Source organism: Schistosoma mansoni, chromosome 2, assembly GCF_000237925.1.
Source record: "Schistosoma mansoni strain Puerto Rico chromosome 2, complete genome".
NCBI lineage: Eukaryota > Metazoa > Platyhelminthes > Trematoda > Strigeidida > Schistosomatidae > Schistosoma > Schistosoma mansoni.
This window is the reverse complement of record NC_031496.1, coordinates 24,522,332-24,543,267: the sequence shown is the minus strand read 5'-3', so window position 1 is coordinate 24,543,267 and position 20,936 is coordinate 24,522,332. Positions and strand designations below refer to the sequence as shown.

General features: G+C 33.1%; 1 protein-coding gene across 1 annotated transcript in view; it reads left to right on the top strand.

The window, feature by feature from the left end:
- Positions 1-870: 870 nt before the first annotated feature.
- Smp_135110 (putative at-rich interactive domain 3, arid3) overlaps positions 871-20,936 on the top strand; it is a gene marked incomplete at both ends in the record, with an annotated part of 37,712 nt that continues 17,646 nt past the window's right edge. The window contains 2 exons of the mRNA XM_018796174.1: positions 871-1,005; positions 8,851-8,923. Of these exons, the coding sequence (XP_018650413.1) occupies positions 871-1,005; positions 8,851-8,923 (208 nt within the window). The remainder of the gene's footprint in view (positions 1,006-8,850; positions 8,924-20,936) is intronic.

Here is a 20,936-nt window from a genome sequence, read left to right as displayed (position 1 = left end):
AAAAGGCAACCATTAGGCAAAGACTTAGATGTAAAAGAGAAAAAGCATGATGAGGATGAAGAAGAGGAGAGAGAAGGTGTTGAATATAAAAATGATTGTATTGATGGTGGTAATGCTAATGGTGATGTAGACGATGTTGACGGTGTTAATAATGTAGATCGGAATATTACTAATGCTGATAATAACGATGATGATGCTGATGATGATGACGATGATAATGATGGTGACAATGATAATTCCTATTTAATTGATCAACAAACTAACCATCATTATTCAACATCATTTCCAACATTGACTTCAGATAGTTTAAGTAATTGTATATCACCAATGTTAGCTGCTGCCGCAATGGCTGCACTAACTACTGGTTGTTTTCCAACATCATGTAATCAATTAAGTCAATTAAATTATTCATTATTGTCTAAATCTTATGGAATATCTCAATTATCACCACCACCAACTCCATTGCATCCACCTCCACCACCACCACTAACATTACAACCTCCTGTACTACCTTCATCATCATCGTCATCGTCGGCATATACTCAACGTTTACACATGACAAAACAACAACTAGCATTTTTAAATTCAACACCGAACAGAAACTCAAAAGTCAATGATACTCATCATTCTCACTCTCATCATCACCACCAACATAATAATGGTAATAGTCTATCATCATTAGGTTGTAATTCTTCACCTCCAATTCATTCGATTCATTCAAACAATGACAATTATAATACAATTACTAATAATAAAAGTAATTATGCATCTACATCACCACCACCCCAACTTTCATCGAGGTCGAATAGTCCACATCAACTGTTGAATAATCGATTAGTTTCATCAAATAATTTAAATTATTTATCATCAATGGATGATGTTGATGAAGAGAATGATGAAATGGATAGTGATGAAGTTGACGAAGAGATAGAAGGAGAAGAAATGGATAATTCTTCAACTCATGGTAATAATCATCAATGGACATTTGAAGAACAGTTTAAACAAGTAAGTTAATAGAATTGTGATTGCAAGAGCGGGCTAAATGGGTTACTTTACTTTGAAGGAATGTGCGTTTCGTTTTTCCTTATTATATACTCATCAATAATAGGAAGATTATTAAGAAATGATAAGGGAATTTTATTGCAAACAAGGTTTCCTCGAAAGTTGTTTTTACCTCTCAGTGGACCGTACCATGGAAAGTTACTTCAGAAATCCAAAAATAAAACTAGATTAGGAGTGGTCTTGGAAACCTGGCGGCATGAACTTAGAGTCCGAGTGCTACTTAGTCACATCATATCTTTTTGTGAGTACTATTTTGTGTGTTAAATACATACTTTAATGGACTTATTAACGAAGACGAGGATCCGTGGGTTAGAATGAGGTGTATCATATCTAGGGAAGAAGCTGTTCAACACCTCCTTCCATTGTGAGAATACAACATCTCTCCAGATTCTGGTTGTTTAGAGGAAACACTCTATTCCCATTTCACCTTATTAAATTCAGACGTAGGAATTCGATCTTAGACCTCTTAATGTTCTCTAACCGACTTGTTTGCCGTCACAGTAGCTAAAAGAACAGATGTTTTAGTAAACAAATTCGACTGGATTATCTCAATATTTAAAGTAAACTTTCACATCAAAGTAGCTTACTTGAACGTGATTGTTCTTAACAAACTGCTATAGGATGGCCGTTGTATTTAATTACATAATGGTGCACATGGGCTCCAGTATCCTGAGGGAACAAATGGCGTACGAATCAATCGTTGGTCACCGGCCACCATGGGACTGCATCTCCTCACAATGCTCCACTGCCTTGTGGATCAGATCTTTCGATCAAAGGCTCCGGGTGTGGTCCCCTAAGAAAACCACATGCTTCAGTTTGGTCACCTGGGAAGTATCACAGCCCTCAAGCAAATCGAATATGATTTGTGAGGCGCATATGTATCTGGTGCTTCCTTGTACCAATATTTATGTGTTTAAATAAATAAATAAACATAATGATTAACGTTGAATACTTATTGACCATTGAATTCTGATTTATTTAGTACCCTCTGTAAAGATGGAATGAATAACTTGGAGTAAATATTGTTAAGAAGTGTAAAATTACTTAAACGACAATAGCTTTTGATTGAGACCATGAATCGATCAATGTTAGACCACCATTGAAAAACTGGAAGCACTGGACGGCCGTTTCGTCCTAGTATGGGGCACCTCAACACTGCGCATCCACGATCCCGCACGCGGGATTCGAACTAAGGACCTTCGGTCTTTTGCACAAACTCCTAACCTCTAGATCACTGAGCCGCCACCCAACGGTGTTATCCTGGGTTTGGTTCCTGCATGCGGTATCGTGGATACGCAGTGCTGAGGTGTCCCATACTAGGATGAAATGGCCATCCAGTTCTTTCAGGTCTTCAGTGCTGGTCTGACATTAATTGATTCATGATGTCAATCAAAAACTCAACAATCTCTACAACCCCATACTGAACAGAATTCAATTCATAACGAAAACTACTTTGATTCAGTCCTCTCCCGACATAACAATCTGAAGTCATACGTAAAATGTCACTTAACATGAGACATTTCTACATTTAAGCTATCAACTTGGCATTTAGTAGAACTCAATATGGTATTTCTTATTTACCTAACAGTTCACTAACATATTTAATGAGTTATTGTCTAGTTTTATTTAAAGAAGTTTTTTTAGAAGTTGGCTTAAGTTGTAGATTTTATTTTCCACAAATCGATCTTAGTTAGGGCTCATTTGAAAACTATTGAGTATTGAGGTTTTAGTGAAAATTCGTTGCCGGTGGTGTTTAGACATATCAGGAGGGAAACAGTTGTCATTTATGTTTTTTTCGGAAGATAATTGTACAATATCTCAAATTGATTACTGTTAGAATTATATCAGTGACGTTAGTTTAGTGATTTTAATGGTTAAACATCCACCTCAAGTTCTGAATGTCCTTGGTTCGACTTCTTCCCTCACTGAAGCCTGGAACTATCAATAGCATCAGAGGAACGCCTAGCTAAGTAAAGAATATATACATCAACTTATTTTATCAAAAGTACATTCTCTGTCTCTCCTCTCTTTCTTTCTTTTTTTTTCTGATGTCTCTGTCAATTTTGAGAAGATTGACTTCTTTAACAAAACTATTATTGTCACATTGTTATGCATTTCTTCCACATTCTTTTTCATGTATGGACTGTTTGGATGCTTTGAAGTTTTACCATAAATCCATCAATTTTGTATAGATATACTTAACTGTTAGCATATAATACCATACTTATTGAATATCAATAAATTGAAATAATAAGCCTGAATAAAGAATGAACTCTTTAATTAATGATTATATATCATATTCTACTTCCCCCCACTACCTTTCTCACTCCTACACTATTTATCTCATTCTTTCCTCCCCCCTCTCTCTCCCTATCTCTCTATCCTTATATATACAAATTAATATTACAGTAATACATCCACCCTTAAGATTATATCCCCCTTTTTTTAAAAAAAATTAAATTAATACAGTTTAGTAAGATTATAATTTCACCATAAAAATTTATGATAAAGTTTAAATAATTAATTAGATCATTTAAGTGTTTATATTGGAATGTTATACGTACGCACATGCATACGTACCGGCATACGTACTCGCGGGTATGTTTGTCTCTATGTGTATATCTAATTACCTTTTTTTAAATAAATTACAATGGTTGATTAAAAGTACACGTAAAACATTTAACTAAAACTACATAGATACTTAAATACATACACATATACATACGAGGTAAACTTGATATATAAAAGAGTTATCCAAGCATTTTATAACTATGATAATGATCATTTAACTGTTTACCATTCATATCCTTTACTACATACTATCAACTTATGTTGATAGCTTAGATAAATGCAAATATACTCACTGTATTTCTTCTTTTTTTTAAAGAGAGTAAAAGTTTATGAGACGATTCCCCTTGGGATAATAAGTTATAGGATACAATTTAATCCATATATATACATCTATAGTATAGATACAATTGAGTCTCAGGGGGCTATAAAAATGATACTATTGAATTATCATATTTGATTTATACTTGATATAAATTATTTATACTGAATGAATGAAATGATTTTAATTACAGAATGATGATGATTATGTTATGAATCATATACTACTAATATACTACCTCATAATTTACAAACGATCCATTCTCATTCATCTTTAGACTTACTTCTTTCTTATCATAATCCAAGACATCTCTTTTTTGTCAAGTCAACATCTATGATTATTGAGTACTGTAAGAAAAGGTGTTCTTTATCAGTATATGATAGATCGGTTAAACAGAATCGAAGTTTCCAAAAACAGAGTGAAATAACTGTTCTATACGAAGTTTGTTTTAAAATAATATTAATTAATTTCATATAGTTGAGATCATGAGTCGATTAAAGCTAGACCGTCATGGAAAACCTGAAAGCACTGGACGGCCGTCTCGTTCTATTGTGGGACTCCTCAGAAGTACTCATCCATGATCCCGCCTCGCGAAATTGACTCATGATCTCAAGTATATGAAATTACTAAAATCTCCAAAAAAAACCCTATTCCGATAATGATCATATGCTCACTAGTGACTGGCTTCATCAGGTATTTCCTGGAGTTCAAGTGAGAAGCAGTAACCAGTGGAGTTCAACCGGGTCTGTTGTGAGATATCAACTCACTGAAGACATTGGTGAATGATTGCTCAATTTCGTGGAATGGTTGAAGTTAGACATTAACACCGTTGAATGCCGGCCGGCTCAGTGGTTTAGTGGTTAAGCGCTCGCGCGCGAGACTGATAAGTTGGGGGTTGGAATCTCTTGATGTGGGATCATCGATGCGCACTGCTGAGGAGTCTCACAACAGGATGAAACGGCCGTCCAGTGCTTTCAGGTTTTCCATGATGGTCTAACTTTAATTGACTCATGATCTCAACTATATGAAATTACTAAAATCTCCACAAAACCCTCTTCTAATAACTAACTGGAGGCCATATACGCTCTATAATTCATAATAATTGATATTTATCACCAAAACATATATGTAGTCTTGAAGGAAGCTTATACTTTAGGTCGAATATAAACTTTTGATTGTTGATAATGTTAACAATAATGTTAAATTTTAGTTTTGTTGACCAGATACTATATTTATATACTGTGTCTCAAGCCATACTTTAAGTGTGATAACTAATAACACTACCCAGTCTCTTAGATCAAAGTAGGCAAAATGAGGTTTGAACCTGTTACTGTGTGGCTGAAAGTTGAAAACCAATAGTTAATGAGTCACAACTGTATGATATTTATATTGGTTGAGTGATATACCTAAACAAATAACTTTCTGCATAACTTTTTTATGGCAAGGTTTGTTTTTTGTCATGAACTGAAATTAGTCGGAGAATTACTGTAAACTAATGTATGTTCTGAAGTGTATTGAATTGTCATTTGTGAATTCAAAACACTTCGACAGGGCATATTCACTAACGGTTTAACCCATAAGATTGAATTTTTTTATAAACCTTTAAGTCTCTCACATCAAGCGAAATATTAAGTCAATGGTTTACAATTTCATTCGATGTCATTAGTGTGCTTTCATGTTTCATTTTTAATTTGAATGATACCCACACCGTACAGTTTGTCTTTATGAGTTCAGGAGTAAATTGATTTTAATCTCTAAGTTAATCACTAAGAGATTATTATTTGTAACATATGACTTTTTCATAGTTGAAATCATGAGTCAATTGAAGCTAGACCACCAGGGAAAACCTCGAAGCATTGGATGACCGTTTCGTCCCACTGTGGGACTCCTCAGAAGTGCGCATCCACGATAACACCTCACGAGATTCCAACCAACAACCTATCAGTCTCGCGCCAAAGCACTTAACCGATAGACCACTGAGTCGGCTGGCATTCAACAGTGTTAATGTCTAACTTCAACTAATCCACAAAATTAAGCGACACATTCACCAATGTCTTCAGTGAGTTGATATTTCACAACAGACCTGGTTGAACTCCACTGGTCACTGCTTCTCACTAGAACTCCTGAAGTCGGAATGGCCGTCCAGTGCTTCCAGGTTTTCCCTGGTGGTCTAGCTTCAATTGACTCACGCTTTCAACTATGAAAATACTAAATCTCCACAAAAAACCTCTTCCACCTCTTCCAAAAATTTTTGTATATTTTTAATGAAACAACACAAACACACACACATACATGTATACATACATATATACATACTGGTCTCTGATATTCAACTACCCTTTAACTGAGATCAGAATAGAAATTAGTTTTAAACTGTCCAAATTTTTTTTCAACAGACCCACCTTAGTAACTCATCAAGTTTATAGGTTACTTTTTATAATTAAAATTTATAATGTTTTAATTAAACTAAGTCACCTAAGTAGATTCTTAAATGTAATCTTTAAGTAAATCTGTCTATCATTATTTGATTTGGCGCCCAATTAATTAATCAAAATTACTGCTACTCCTTCTAGTACTATCATTGATAGTAATCATAACAATTATTATTGTTATTATTAGTAGTAGTAGTAATAGTAGTGTGGTGTGGTCTACTTATATCCATATAAGTAGTATATGGTGATGGTTAGACATAGAATGTATTTTGGCAGAAGACCGATAAGGAAAGAACTAAAATTAAGCGCAATTGGTAGGAAAATGCACAAACAATGGAATTAAAGAAGATGGATTGATATTTACAGAAGGAACAGTGAAGAATGAGACAATGGCTTGTTATTTTGCAAATTAACTGTTTGCTGTATGGTTAACAGAGATAGTCTGTTATTTGTGCTTCAATACATTCCATTGTCCCTAACTAGTGTTCTTGTTCACTACAGTACTAGTAGTAGTAGTATATTAAATAAGTAATTTTATTAATAAAGTTTCCATTTTTAGTAGCTTTTCTTTTAGTATAAGAAATATACGGACTAATAATCAAAAGACTACAGAAATGAAACTAGGAAGAGGTTGGCATATAGAATAGAAACAGGATTCGATTACCAGTTGCACTGATAGTTAAGTCAGACGAGCTGTCAGATGAATTCAGTGTTCACTTCCATCTCTCTTGTTGTATTTTTCCTCTTTTTCTTTCGTTTTTCTTGCACCAAAATTTAATTCCTTTCATCATCCTATTGTCGCTACTTAGTTTTAAATCATGTTTTATATTTTAACCAAGTTTAAAAGATTCAGTTGATTAGTTAAGTTAGAAGGGGTTTTGTGGAGAATTTAGTATTTTCATAGTTGAAATCATGAGTCAATTGAAGCTAGACCACCATGGAAAACCTCGAAGTACTGGACAGCCATTGCGTCCTTTTAAGGGACTCCTCAGTTTTTCTAAATTTAAATAAGAATGAATTTATATATTTTACTCATGAACCAAATGACATAATCATTACTCATAGGAATGAAATAAAACTGATATCTAATTGGTAGATCATGTATAGGTAGATTAGATGATGAAATATCTATTTAATAGACGACTATAATCCTGTTATTATTTAGATATTAACTTATAATCATATGCTCACTAGTGACTGGCTCTATCAGGTATTTACTGGAGTTCTAGTGAGAAGCAGTAACCAATGGAGTTCAACCAGGTCCGTTGTGACATATTAACTCACTGAAGACATTGGTGGATGGTTGCACAATTTCGTGGATTAGTTGAAGTTAGACATTAACACTGTTGGATGCCAACTCAGTGGTCTGGAGGTTAGACGTTTGCGCGCGAAACTGATAGGTTGTGGGTTGTAATCTCTTGATGTGGGATCATCGATGCACACTGCTGAGGAGTCTCACAGTAAGACAAAACGGCCGTCCAGTGCTTCCAGGTTTTCCCTGGTGGTCTAGCTTCAATTGACTCATGATTTCAACCATGAAAACACTGAAATCTCCACAAAACCCCTTCTGATCTAAAATATTTTTTGTAAATGATTCCTAATCACCATGAACTATAATTTCAGAGGGGTCTTTCTGTTCCTTTCACTTATCAAACATTATAAAGGTTTGCATTTTATAGTTATTTAGACAACTTTTAAAGTCGCCTCAGAGTTCTTTAAAGATTCACATTACTAAGCATTTGTTTGTTGGTTTAGTCTATTAAAAAAAACTAGTATACCATGAAAAAAGTATTAGTACCATTAACTTTTCTATTTCATAGTTACCTTTCACGAAGTAAGATTAGTTGAATGACTACAGGAAATCAGGAGGCAGTGATAAAGCTGCTTCATCCTGGTATGGGATTTGTTAGAGTAGTAAATTCACTTGGTATTGTTTGTTTGAATCTTCCCATTGATGCTTAGGACTGCAACTGGTCAGTCTCTTATTGGCATATGTGCATACTGTGCGTTGAAATTTGTAAAAACAATAGTATGAATGATCATTAAGTTTAAATAGAACTTCATTTAAACAATTGCAGTCCTAAACATTTATGGGAAGATTGAACTAAACAATATCAAGTGAATTTAAACTTCAACCCCATTGCACAAGCAAATGGCTATCAGGACTCAGTAGCTGAGTGGATAACGCGATGGCGTTTGAAACGAAAGGTACTGGGTTCGAGTCTCAAAGTGAACATCAACTCTGAGATGCAGGTACACCCAGCTGACGAGTCTCAAATAGAACGAAACGCACGTCCTGGATTTTACTGCTAACCACTATCCATCTTTGCTTACAATTGTTAGAGCAGTATTTATCTACGACACTGTATGGGATTTCATGTGAGCATTTCTACTGTATTTTATCATTTTGCTAACTACTCTCTTTTATTCATTATGTAATATTTTCTTTCTTTTTTCCTATTTCAGTTATACGTTATTTCAGATGATCCAAAAAGAAAAGAATTTCTCGATGAACTCTTTGTTTATATGCAACGAAGGGGTAAGTGATACTGAAATACCTGATTATCACTATTCAATTATTGTTTTGTTGAATGAGTAGATTGATTTATTAGATTATAGATAGAAGTAGAATCTATAGTAAATGTGTTCTGATCTATTCCAGATATTATAGTTGGATGTATCTACATCTCAATGTGTTAATGTTTAGATTAGCACTTGAACCCAGTACTTTCAGTTTGAAAACATCTTGGATTCTATTGATTGCCACAATTCATCTACTCTATATAAAAAAAACATTGTGATGTAATAACTAGATTGAGGCAATCCACGCAGAACAAATACACCAACAATGACTGGTAAACAATTCATTTCCATATATAGACATTCAAATTCTTACTAATAACGGTATATGTTGATCCAAGTAATACTTTATGTTGACTGTAGTTATGAGTAAAATCCAAGCTGTTTTGGACTTATTTCTTCAAATACTATATAAGGTTACTATGACTTTTTATATTGTAAAGCTGGTGCTGGTTAGTTGAAGGTTATGGAGAAAGAACCACATTTCTAATAAATTAATCAATGCCAGTCAATAACATCATACTGTATAGTAGTACTGTATAGTAGTCAATATCATATTTGTCTTATCCTTAGATCTGATGAATCTCTATCAATGAAACAATCCGACAATTAACCTGTATACCGACAATTCCGCTAGTTATGTTCAGTTGTCTCATGTTAGGATGAAATAGCTACTCATTGGTTTCTAGTTTACAATAATTACCAATATAAAATCAGCTAGCGATTTAAACAAGTTACACACACGAAATCTCCTGAATCAGCCATTTCAAGGTCATTGATAGAATGAGCTGACGATTATTTAAATCCTCTTATATTTGATACATGCATTGTCTACAGACTTATCAAAAGCACATTAGTATCAGAGTTTGAGAGTAAAATTGTGCAAAACATTTCTTTAGATAATTGTAAAATATATTGTATTGGTAGGCTTAGATTATCTACTATGTCTTTAGTGTTCAATACGAACATCGTTTCTAAGAGTTTCTGATATTTGTTCTGTTCATTTAGTGGGTGCAAGATAATATAGTACCATCTGTTAGGTTGCACCGTACTAACATATTCACAGAAGATAGTTGCGAATACTTCTAAATCCATGACATGAAACCTTTCAGTAAAAATTGAACTCTATTAAACAAACTTATCCATTCAATAAAAAGGAAAATATATAGTTAAGATCATGAGTCAGTTGAAGCTAGACCACCATCGAAAACCTGGAAGCACTGGACGGCCGTTCCGTCCTATTATGGGACTCCTCAGCAGTGCGCATCCACGATCCCGCACTCGCGAGATTCGAACCCAGGACCTACCAATCTCGAGCCAGAGCCCTTAACCGATAGACCACTGAGCCGGCGTCCAACGGTGTTAATGTCTAACTTCAACCGATCCATGAATTATGAGCGACCATTCACTAATTGTCTTCAGTGAGTTGTTATCTCACAACGAACGTGGTTGGACTCCACTAGTCACTGCTTCCCACTAGAACTCCAGGACATGTATCTTGAAGTCAGTCACTAGTGAACATATGATTATAATCAGAAGGGGTTTTGTGGAGATTTCGGTATTTTTCAAAGTTGAAATCATAATTTATTTTAAGAAGAATATAGAAAATCCTTGTTGAGACTAATTCCAGCTTTAATTAATATTTTCTCCTAGAAGATCAACATATTAAGTTAATTGTAAATAGACAATTATGTCCAGACGCCTACAACTACACACACACACATACACCACACACAAGATTGGGATTATACGTGCATGTACACATTCATTTTATTACTTAAATTTTTTGTAAAATGAACAAATTTGAATACAGTCTCTTGTTTTAAAAAAAGCAACAACAACAACAAATAAATGAACATTGAAGAAAGAGATTAAAAACGATGGATTAACATGATCTTAGTTCAATTCTGAACTCACGTTTAAGTCACAAATGAATGTATGTTATGCACGTTTGTTTCCCAAATACATAAGGCATATTATTATTACTATTATAAAGTAGGCTGATAATCCAAAAGATTCCTAAAAAACAAGCTACTTCTTTCTCCCCCCTCTCTTTCTCTCTCTGTCTCCCGATATCTCATTTTAAAATAGATTAATTTGATTTGATCCTATAGGGGTAGAATCATAAGAGAGAGGGTGTGTGTGTGTGTGAAAGACGACAAGATAACAGCAGGATATGATATAGTTTTGTCATGATTTCATATTTATAGATCATGTAGATTAAAAATGTTGATACTATTCTTATTTTCTATTTACATGTACTATTGTACTGTACTGTACTATAGACCCGACGTATTTATCTTTATAATTAGTAAATGACAATATATAAATATAAAACACACGTGTATACATGTGTATTCATTATGCTTATTAACTCCATATTCTAATCATTTGTTTTACTACGAAAAACTAAAATGGGTCATATTAATAAGAAGAAAAAACGGGAAATATTAAGAGTATTTAATCATTTTTTTTATTGAATGAACAAAAATTGAACATTGAAGGGGTACAGGTTTTTTTGTGTTTTGTTAATTCTTACCGCACCACCACCACCACCACTATCCATTATATAGATAGATAGATAGATACATAAACACAGCAGGGGTTTCTTTTTCTTAATTAAATAGATGATAAAAAAATTAATAGAAAATTTTCATAATATTTTTCACCCCCCTCTCCAAAAAAATCCAAGTTGAAAATGTTTTTTTTTTTAAAAAAAAGGACGAAACTAACCAGACGACGATGATTAATCACAGAAACAAGCATCCATCATCACCGTAATAGTAATCATAATAATCATTATTACTACTATAACAATAATAATAATAATGGTTGACGTCGTTAAATTATAATTTTCTTCTTCTGTGACTATATTTAATGAGGAAAAAAATTTTTTCGGAGGGGGGGGTGGTTTATAGATTTTATCCACCATTTTGTTTTATCCTTGTTTTCTTTTTTTTGATTAAATCAAAATCCCACATGTAAGAAAAACAAAATTATACACAACAGTTGCGTTTGTAGATTAGTTCGTCGCCTAAATTTTTTCGGCCTCGAATATACACGTATACAACACATCGATATATTGGTGCATCATAAACCATAGAAAAAACACAAACATTCAATACCAAAATCGATATATATATAACTCTGTCACATACGCATCATTATACTTACACACACACACAAACACATTCTAAGCATACCGAAGTTATAATACATGAATTTTGGCAGAAGATCATCTGAAAAAAAAGAGACAAACATAATGATTTAAAATTTTATTCTGTTATTATTATGATTATTGTTTCTGTGTGTGAGTGTGTGTGCGCACCCTATCATGGTAGATTAATCTACCATGAATGGTGTACAAATATAGAAGCGTGAAAACATTTTTATAAACGAGTACTGCTGTGGTTGTTCCATTTGTAAATGAAAAACTTTTCTATATTTATTTATTTACATAACCTAAATACTTTAATTTTAGTGATAAGATTGAAGAGATTTGTGGTTTATTATGTATAAGGCATAAATACCTGTCTACATACATAAACAAAGGTACACCCATCATCAACATCATTCTCATACCATTTAGATCTGGATCAGTTCTTGTTTTGTTTTTTCAGTTTTTTTTATATTTTTATCATAGACATTGAACATTAGATCTTTGAGACAATGACAAAATTAAGAATTTTAAGCGTTTGTTCATTCATATCAAATCTTTAAAAAAAACAAGTGGAAAAAGGGGTGGTGGAATTTTTTGTAGACTATTCATGAATGATGATTTTTAATGAATATTCTTCACAGGAGAGAGAGAGAGGGGAGTGTAATAGTGAATAATCTAAAGGGATAGTTTACATAGAACTGAAAAAAAATGTACAAATTTTTTCTGTTGCTTTCTCTGGAAATAAAATAACAAATAATTCCTGTCTCTTTATATTTTGATTGTCTGAGAGAGGGGGGGGAGATATCTTTCCTTGTTTAATTTCATATGTCTTAGATTAAAAGAGAAAATGGGAGGAAAAAAATATGATCAATGATGATAGGTTTACTGGTACCACTACTACTACTACTACTACTACTACTACTACTACTACTACTAATAGTAATAATCATAACAATCAAATTGATGAATGGGAAAAAATTTTTTTCTATCAGTTAGTTGATAAAATAAATAAATAAATTTATGTGAGTACCGTTCAATGGTGACCCTTTTTTGTGCAAAAAAACTGTTGATTAAGATAAGAAAAATTGAAAATAAAATATCCTACACATACATATGTGTATGTCTATGAATATGTTCAACTAGTTTAAGTGTCTTCAACTATACACATACATGATGATGCTTGATTATAGATGGCAAAATTTAATATTTTAGTGCATATAGCTAATACCGGGGGGTGGGTGGGTGGTATGGTAGTGATAATGACGATGTTATATCTTGTTAACTTATTCAAGTGTAATGATAAAAGAAAGACAATAAAACCATTGCCACTTCCACTCCTTATACACACACACACACATATACATCCTCTATCTTTATCACATTCTTTTAGATAGATATATGTATATTTATTCTTGAATGAATAAATAAATGATCTTTATATGATGATTGTAAAGCTTTGGCAGTTGTCTCTTTTTATGATATACATTAATTTTTGATCTTAGTGGTAAAACATTTTCATTTTCAGAAAAGTATAATCCCATTTTTTAAGATCTACCTATCTATCTATCTATCTATATACTCATACCAGACAATGTAAATAGTTAGATATTATCAAGAAATAGACAGTTATTCTTTAAAAGAATCATATATGTCTTTTGTTTATAAATAAGAACTTATGTGTGCTTTATAACTTTACATGTTTATGTATATGTATGTGATTGCACACAAGAATGCACCACTTTATGCACATGGTTTACATACTGTTGATATTATTTATCTATAGACTGTATTCTTATCAATTTCTTTTCACTATAAATATTTAACTACTTAAATGATTATGGTAAAAAAAAATTAAATTTATTTCACCCTCCCCAGAAAAAAAATATTAAATTTGTTTCACCATCCCCTCTTCTCCAAAAAAAATCAAAACAGCTGCATTTAAGCATCTTTTCAATAACCAACAAAAAAGGGGGTATAAATAATGATTTACCAAGTAGTGAGATGATTATTTTTTTAAAAAAAAATAAACCTCAACTTGTCATTATTTTATTTTGTTCATTTATTGTCGAAAATTTTTGTTAAATTAATTAGTTCATTAGAAAATAATATTTTTGAAGAGAAAGAGAGCGGGGGGGGGGAGGGAATGATGAAAAGATAAACTGAACTTAGCACAAACAAACCCTCCCCCCCCAGAAAAAAACTGATAATTTTGATTTTGAGAATCAAAAATATTGTAGAGTACTTAATGTATTATGATTGTTTAAAATAAGATAAATTGATTTATATTTTTTTTGTCTAGGCAATTATTTTTTTTACTCCTCAAATAAAAAAATGTGGTTAATAGTTGACATTAATCAATAAGAAAATGGTAGGAAAAGGTATTGTCAAATCGATACGGAACTCGGTTCTTTCATACTTGATCGATAGCGGTCATAAAGTTGACAGAAATTAGTTATTATTTCTTTTTGTATAAAGAATAAATTAGTATTAATACTTTTTAAATGGTATGGTTTAATGATTAGATAGTAAGATGGAACTTTTTCTGGGAAAAAAAGATCAATAGGATGGGTCTATTAAATAGCATTTATATGCCTTCGTTTAAAATTCTCTAGTGATAAGTTGTGATCTGATATTAAAAAAAGATGTCTGAAAGGATTACTGACTTACTTACTTACTTACTTACTTACACCTGTTACTCATTGTGGAGGAGAACAGGACACTCTCCCTCGAACTCCATCCTAGACAATTTTCTCCAGTTGTTTACAGTTGATATTCTTCCTTTTTACGTTTGTTTCCGATTCTCGATGTAGTGTGTCCTTCGGTCTTCCTCTATTCCATTTCCCTGCACTATTTCAAGTTAGCACTTGCCTCGTGATGGAGTTTGATGAGTTCCGTAATGTGTTTTCTATCCACTTCCATCATTTTTTTCTAATTTCCTGTCCAACTGGAATTTAGTTTGTTTTCTCCTACAATAGGTTGTTGCTGATGGTATCCGACCAACGGACATTCAGTATCTTACGTAAACAATTACTTGGAAATACTTTTGTTGATGGTTGTGGTAGTTCTTGAAGCTCCAACTCCATACAATAGAACTGTGTTGACGTTTGTATTAAAGATTGTGACGATAATATTGGTTGACAGCTGTTTTGAGTCCCATATGTTAACCACTTGATTTTTGAGAAGTAAATGTTCAACTTAATCGAATCATATTAGTTATGCAATAGTTTTTACTAATAATCACTGTACTTCAATTATTCGAAATCCAGAACTTGGTTCTATGCTGAAATTACACACTATTACTGATGAATAAAGCTTTTATAATAATCGATCAGTGAAATGCAACTAACTACAATGTAGTCTGGTAACAATAATAATGCACTAATGAAACAATAAATTACCTTTAAATTATATTTCATTTTATAATGTTTCATATTAAAAAAATATATTATCAGAAGGGGTTTTGTGGATATTATGGTAATTTTGATAGTGTAGATCATTAATCAATTGAAGCCAAACCACCATGGAAAACCTAGAAGCACTGGATGGCCATTTCATACTATTATGGCACCCCTCTGCAGTACGCATCCACAATCTTGTCTCGCGAAATTCCAACCCACAACCTATCAGTCTCACGCGCGAGCGCTTTACCACTAGACCACTGAGCCGGCATCCAACGGTGTTAATGTCTAACTTCAACTAATCCACGAAATTGAGCAACTATTCACCAATGTCTTCAGTGAGTTGATATCTCACAACGAACCTGGTTGAACTCCACTGGTCACGGCCGTCCAGTGCTTCCAGGTTTTCCATGATGGTATAGCTTCATTTGATTCATGATCTACACTATAAAAAAGTTTTTTGAGAAAAATCCTTTATTTTGATGAATAACCAATGATTTCTATCTTAAACATTTGAAATATCTACACTCCTTCAATATACTTTTCAGGATAATTTCTAATGGATAAAATATATTTACATTTCGTTATGGTAATAAGTAAAATGAATGTACAAAATAAACATATATCATCTACTGTGATGTTTCTTTTTTTAAGAAATATACTGAATTAAGCATAGTTACTTACTTACTTACTTACTTACTCCTGTTGCCCCTCGGGGAGGAGTATAAGCCGCCCACCAGCATTCTCCATCCAACCCTGTCCTGGGCAATCCTTTCCAGTTCTTTCCAGTTGTTATTCATCCATTTAAGCATAGTAATCCTTTTTTTTTCTTCCTAAATGTATGTGTAAATAATGAAGTAAAATCATTATTATTGTGACAAAAGAAAAACAACTAATGAACTACAGTTTTCAACAGGCGTACACTCAAATAAACAAACTTGATTAGCGCTGAGAATTTGACAGCACATACCAACTTATTTGCTAGTTTGCCATCCTATTGATATAGGGTTCTGGTAAAATCGATTCAAATTAGCTTCAGGAAGAAAATTGTAATATAGATGAAGGAGTATGATAGCGATTAGTTTAATTTGTAGGTGATGTTCTTCAAAGATGTTGCAGAGATTGTTGAGTTTAAAACTGACATTATAGACAGACTTTCATTAGACAACTATTGAGAATTGAGGAAGATTGGTCATCAGTTTCGTTCTAGTCTGGTGCTTCAAGCTGTGCAAAACGACAGTTACACCAAGGGTTAAACCATAAACCTTTATGTTTCACATTATGGGTTTAACATTTAAACCAAATCGTTTGCATTTCTAACTTCAGTCCAGTCACAATATGACGCTATTATCATTCACAAACATTAGAGATTTATCTGTTTCATCCCTAATATGGCGAAGCTTTTTCCACTAGTACTCATACAATTGTCTCTTGAAGTTAGCTACTAGCATGGATATGATTATTACTATAATCATTACGGAGTAGAGATAAATATCTAACTACTGACATTATTATTATTCCTACTTCTATGATTAATCATAGTTACTTTAGAAACCTTCTTATTAGTTGAGAACACAACACTCATCTAACCATATAAATTAGAGCCAATTCGTTTCTCGTTTCCTGAATGTGTAGGGTAGGAATAATGATATTTTTTGTCTTCGTTATTACTATTGTTATTATCACTATTATTAATTTAACCCTATCCCTCTCTTCACTCCTCGTTATTTTTCGATATATTTCTCTTGCTATCATTTACTTCTAGTTCATCTTCTCACTTACTAACTCACTAAACAACCCAATCACCCAATCTATTGTCATTCAATTTTATATGTACACCTTTGCTCTTCAGTTTCTTTCAGGGATAACTTTTCTTTTGGTTACTCCTCCTCCTCCTCCTCCTCCTCCTCGTCCTCCTCGTCCTCCTCGACCTCCCCCTCCTCCTCCTACTACTACTACTACTACTACTACTACTACTACATAAATAATAATATCTGTGAGGACAATTTTTTCCGAATTATTATACATGTGATATTATTTGTAGGTGAAAAATTCTTTATAATCATATCTAATAATCTTAGTCAATTCCTTACTAATTAGGCTAATCATTCATTCATTCATTCAGTCAATCAGTCGATCAGTGACTTACATACATACATCTATAACAGTGTACCAATAAATAAATATTACTAATTTTTAATAAGTAGTATGTAACTGAGGTTATGTGATATCAAACAAAGAAATTTAATAAATATATGTATATGTAGTGGATTGAAGATGTGAATAGGTACGAAGGTGGTAGGTAAAAGCAGAATATACGAAGGTATACATATATCTATATGTGTTTTATGCTTTAAACTATTGGTAATACTACTACTAATACTAATAATAATAATAATAGTAACAATAATAGTAATGAACGACGTCAGTTGATCCAACCATCGTATTATTATTTTTTACCAAAATAAAGTGTACAAAAGTAATTAAACCGTAAAATTTAAACTACCCTAATATATCACAGAACCAGCTGTGTTGCATAGATCTTGATAATAATAATAATAATAATACTATTCATAATAAATAATGAACTTTTTATGAATATCAATCAGTTTTGTTGTCATGGCATAGTCTATACATGGTTACTTCTTTTTTTAAAAAAATAATACAACATACACGATCGTATAATGAAAATCAAAAATTAATTAGACTGAATCTTTTTCTCCCCCATCTTTCTTCTTTTTTTTTTAATAATTTTTTTCATCAATCTGGGTTCTTTTTTTTTAGCTCCGGTTACACGTGTCTTGAATTTAAGTTTATTCTATCTATTTCTATATATCTGTCTTCGTTATATCTTAGATACATATATATAGAGAGACATAAATAAATACATACATTTAATACTGGTTTATTTTTTTGAAACTGTTAAAAAAAGAAAAAAATGACTCTGTCTATGTATATATACACACACACACAATGCACTTAAATGTATGTACATATTTCCCGTCAACTCGTACTCGGAAACATAAAAAAAAGTAGGAATGTACCACATATCAACCATTGACTAAGATAATAATAAAAATAATAGTAATTTTCATAGTTAAAATCATGAACCAATTGAAGCTAGACCAACATGGAAAGTCTGGAAGCACTGGACGACCGTTTCGCCCTATTGTGGCGCTCCTCAGCAGTGTGCATCCACAACCTCGCATCACGAGATTCAAACCCAGGACCTATCAGTCTCGCGCCAGAGCACTTAAATTAGACATCACCGTTGGATAACGGCCGGCTCACTGGTCTAGAGGTTAGGTGCTCCGGCGCGAGACTGGTAAGTCCTGGGTTTGAATCTCGCGAGATGGGATCGTGAATGCGCACTGCTGAGGAGTGACACAATAGGACGAAATGGCCATCCAGTGCTTCCAGGTTTTCCATAGTGGTCTAGTTTCAAGTGATTCATGAACTCAACTATTATAATTACTATAATATCCAGAAAACCCCTTCTGTTCAATATTTTGCCATATGATTTGGTATGATTGAATTGATTAAAAAAAACAACCTATATATCCATTTAGTTTCTATAGTAAGTAAATTGTTTAAAGATCCCCATTATTAAATAAATCTCGATGATTAGTTGATCACAGTTTATTATAAATAAAAATCAGTTAATTAACCATTGAAAAAAAAAGGAAAAAAGAAGACTGGAACAATTTAATCAATGTAGTTTTATGCCCCTCAGCAATATGTGATTATTGAATTTTTATTCAATGGATTAAAGTTAATATGTCCCTCATGAGTTCTGATCTATGATGAAGTCATAGATATGGATTGTTGAGAACTATTGAACTAGGACAGTTTGAGACAAAAGTTATTATCGGATATAAATTTGCTTATTTGTAGTATTGGTATAAGGTTGTGGAGATTGTTGAGTTTAGATTGATATCATGAATGGATCAATATTAGACCATCATTGAAAACCTCGAAGCACTGGACGGCCATTTCGTCTTATTTTAGGACTCCTAAACAGTGTGCATCCACGACCCCGCACTCATGACTCGGACCCAAAACTTTCGGTCTCACGAGTGAATGGTTTACCCTTATACCATTGAGCTGGTATTCTACGGTGTTAATGTCTAGCTCCAACTAATCCACGATGCTACGCGACCGTTCATCATTGTCCCGGGTTCGAATCCCTCGGGCGGGATCGTTGATTCGCACTGTTGATGAGTCCCATACTAGGATTTGTTATGATAAAATTTGAATGTCATATTCGTACAGAAATAAATAGCTTTACAAAAATAGTGGACATTCTGATTGTTATATGTCAAGATGTGATTTATTTATTTATCATTTTACCCTAGTTGTGATGAACTCTTAGCTTTTCCATATATTACAAACTCTATGTACAGTTAAATTACCTTTGGATTTGTTTAAAAGCACTTGTGATTGGTCAGTCTCTTTTGGCATATGTGGATCCTGTGTGGATTACCTCAGTATCGTCATCAATTCATAAGCATTTTCAGCATAGTTGAATCATAGCTAACAGAGAAATTCAGGACGCGAGTCTCGTTCTGTTTGAGACTCGTCAGCTGGGGCCATCTCATTTAAGATGACGTTCACCATAGGATTCGAAGTCAGCACCTTCCGCTTTAAGATCTAACGCTTTATCCATTTAGTCCAAATGAACGCCGGCCTATGAAATGTACCAGTTGCTATCCAACTCTGCTTAAAATGTTTTAGCTATATTATTTTGACCGAAAGACAGATTAAACTGGTTTTCACAACAAGACATCAGATAGGACAGAGATAGAAATAAGATTGTTTACTTTGGATTGCTATATCATTTTCTATACACTCGGATAGAAATCAAATAATTGAAATGAGTTGTCACCTAAAGTCAGTTGACAATAACTGTTGTTCATCATGTTTGATCTAACTTTAAAATGTTTACCGAGGGAAACAGTATCAATTATAGTGGAAAAGCTTATATATATATTCAGTTTATCTTTTGTTAGATTCCAGGTGTAGAACTATCTCTCATCTATAAAATTTCAGCTAATAGTAAACACAGTGGCTAGAAAGAAAGTCATTGGGATGTCAACCTATATGGACTTAAAGCTAAGGAATAAAAATTGATTTTTTTTAAAGATTATCTGATTATGGTAAGCAAAGATGGATAGTGGTTAGCAGTGGAATCCAGGACGCGCGCCACTTTGTCCTATTTGGGACTTGTCAGCTGGATGTACCTGCATCTCAGAGTTGATGTTCACTCTGGGACTCGAACCCAGTAACTTTCGCTTCAAACGCCATCGCGTTATCCACTCGGCCACTGAGCCCTGATGGTCACTTGCCTGTGCAATGGGGTGAAGTTGAAACTTACTTAGTATTGTTTGTTTGAATCTTCCCATTGATGTTTTTAG